The sequence below is a fragment of the Atta cephalotes genome, assembly GCF_000143395.1.
Source record: "Atta cephalotes unplaced genomic scaffold scaffold00005, whole genome shotgun sequence".
Lineage (NCBI taxonomy): Eukaryota > Metazoa > Arthropoda > Insecta > Hymenoptera > Formicidae > Atta > Atta cephalotes.
The window spans coordinates 4,931,689-4,933,449 of NW_012130069.1; the positions used below are offsets into that span (position 1 = coordinate 4,931,689).

At 28.2% G+C, this 1,761-nt stretch overlaps 1 protein-coding gene across 1 annotated transcript in view; it reads right to left on the minus strand.

Annotated features, from left to right (window-relative positions):
* LOC105626359 (dnaJ homolog subfamily C member 17) overlaps window positions 1-1,337 on the minus strand; it is a 1,903-nt gene extending 566 nt beyond the window's left edge. The window contains exons 1-5 of the mRNA XM_012207660.1: window positions 1,269-1,337; window positions 994-1,122; window positions 705-872; window positions 407-619; window positions 261-341 (exon numbers count right to left, since the gene is read on the minus strand). Of these exons, the coding sequence (XP_012063050.1) occupies window positions 261-341; window positions 407-619; window positions 705-872; window positions 994-1,122; window positions 1,269-1,337 (660 nt within the window). The remainder of the gene's footprint in view (window positions 1-260; window positions 342-406; window positions 620-704; window positions 873-993; window positions 1,123-1,268) is intronic.
* Between the last annotated feature and the right edge of the window lie 424 nt (window positions 1,338-1,761).

Genomic DNA, 1,761 nt, shown 5'->3' on the forward strand with positions numbered 1-1,761 from the left:
TATATATATATATATATATATATATATATATATACACACACACACACAGTCTTATCGGCTTTATTTAGCAGAAAAAGCAATTTTACAACTGTTATAAAATTTTTATATTTTTGTTCTTATTTTTTGTTCTTAGTTTCTCACTAAATCTAAACGTATAAACCAATTATACTAAAGAATCTTATAGCAGTTGCAAAGCTGTTTTTTCTGCTAATTGCAGCGATTGTTTCTTTATCAAGTATCTTTATCAAGTGTGGACTTACTGCTGCATTTTTATCTCCAAATTCAATCATGGCGCTGCCTTTCTTTGTAGAAGATATAACAAGAACCCCTACATCTCCATACTGAAGAATAATAATTTAAAAAATAATTAAAACAAACTGAAAAATGGAATTAGATGTGATATTACCTTGGAAAACATTTTATGTAAATTATCATAATTATATCCACCATTTGTCAAATCACCATCTTGCACCTTCCATCTAATTTTTATTCGAAAGTCTCCCACATTAGATGTTAAATCATCCGATGAGCTCTTAAGCTTTTCCAAAAAAAGTTCTCGTGTAAAGACCATCTCTTCTTCTATTTGTTTATACCACTCTTGCAATCGTTTTACTTCTGCCTGAATATAATTATATATTTTATATATCTAAATTAACAATAAAAAGTATCTGAAAGTAATTTTTAGCAAAATTAAATTAGTATACCTTTGTTCGTTCTTCATCAGATTTAGTATCAGATTTAGAATCAAATGACTTCTTATAAGCTTCCTCGCGTGCCTCTAAATCTTCCTTTAATTTCTTCCTCTTGGCATCAAACTGTCTAACACGCTCTTTCGCCTGCTTCCTGGCAGCAATAGCTTGATCATACGCTGCCTTGTTTCACAACATATTTTTAATAAATTAGACCATCAACGAGACTTTCTAGAAGTCTAAGAAAAAAGATGTTTGATGATGACAATGTTAATGAATTTTGAAAAGATGTCGATATACTTACTCTGGCATTTGTGTCTGTCAATATTTCCAATACTCTCGAGAGTTCCTGAAATAATTCTGCAGCTCTCGGATTGTCCGGGTTTTTGTCAGGATGGCATGTCAAAGCTTTCTTGCGATATGCCTTCTTGATCTGAAAATATGAATAACATCAAGCGTTTTCTCTCTTTAATTATAATACACTTTCTAATTATACAATATTTTACTTTGCTATAAAAAACATAAACATTTTAATGTAAATAAATCCAAATCTTTAAAAAATAAATTAAAAATACAAACCTCTGGCATAGAAGCTGTCGGCTCCACACCAAGCAATCCATATAAATCCATTTGTGTAATTGCATCCATTATTATTTGTATTTGATTTAAAAGTTTTGTTTAATCAATAAATAAAAAAAAATATATATATATTTAGATGTGTAAACAGCTTCAATTATTTTAACTTCTTGATTCTATGGAGTTATAATTGTTCTCGTCTAAGCTTATATTTTACTTCTTCTCATCACAGTTATAATCTTTTATTCCTTAATTTTGAGATTATACTTTCACTTTTTTTCACAATAAAAACAAACATTAAAACGAGTTAGATAAACATTGTTATTATTTAAGTTAACCTCACTTTATCTTTAGCCTAACACGCATTTACACCATTACGTCTGTGAGTGACTTGCGTTTACATAGGTATGTATACATAACATGTATTATTATCATATGTACTGTTATCAGTAATACTTCTATATATATATATATATATATATATATATATATATAT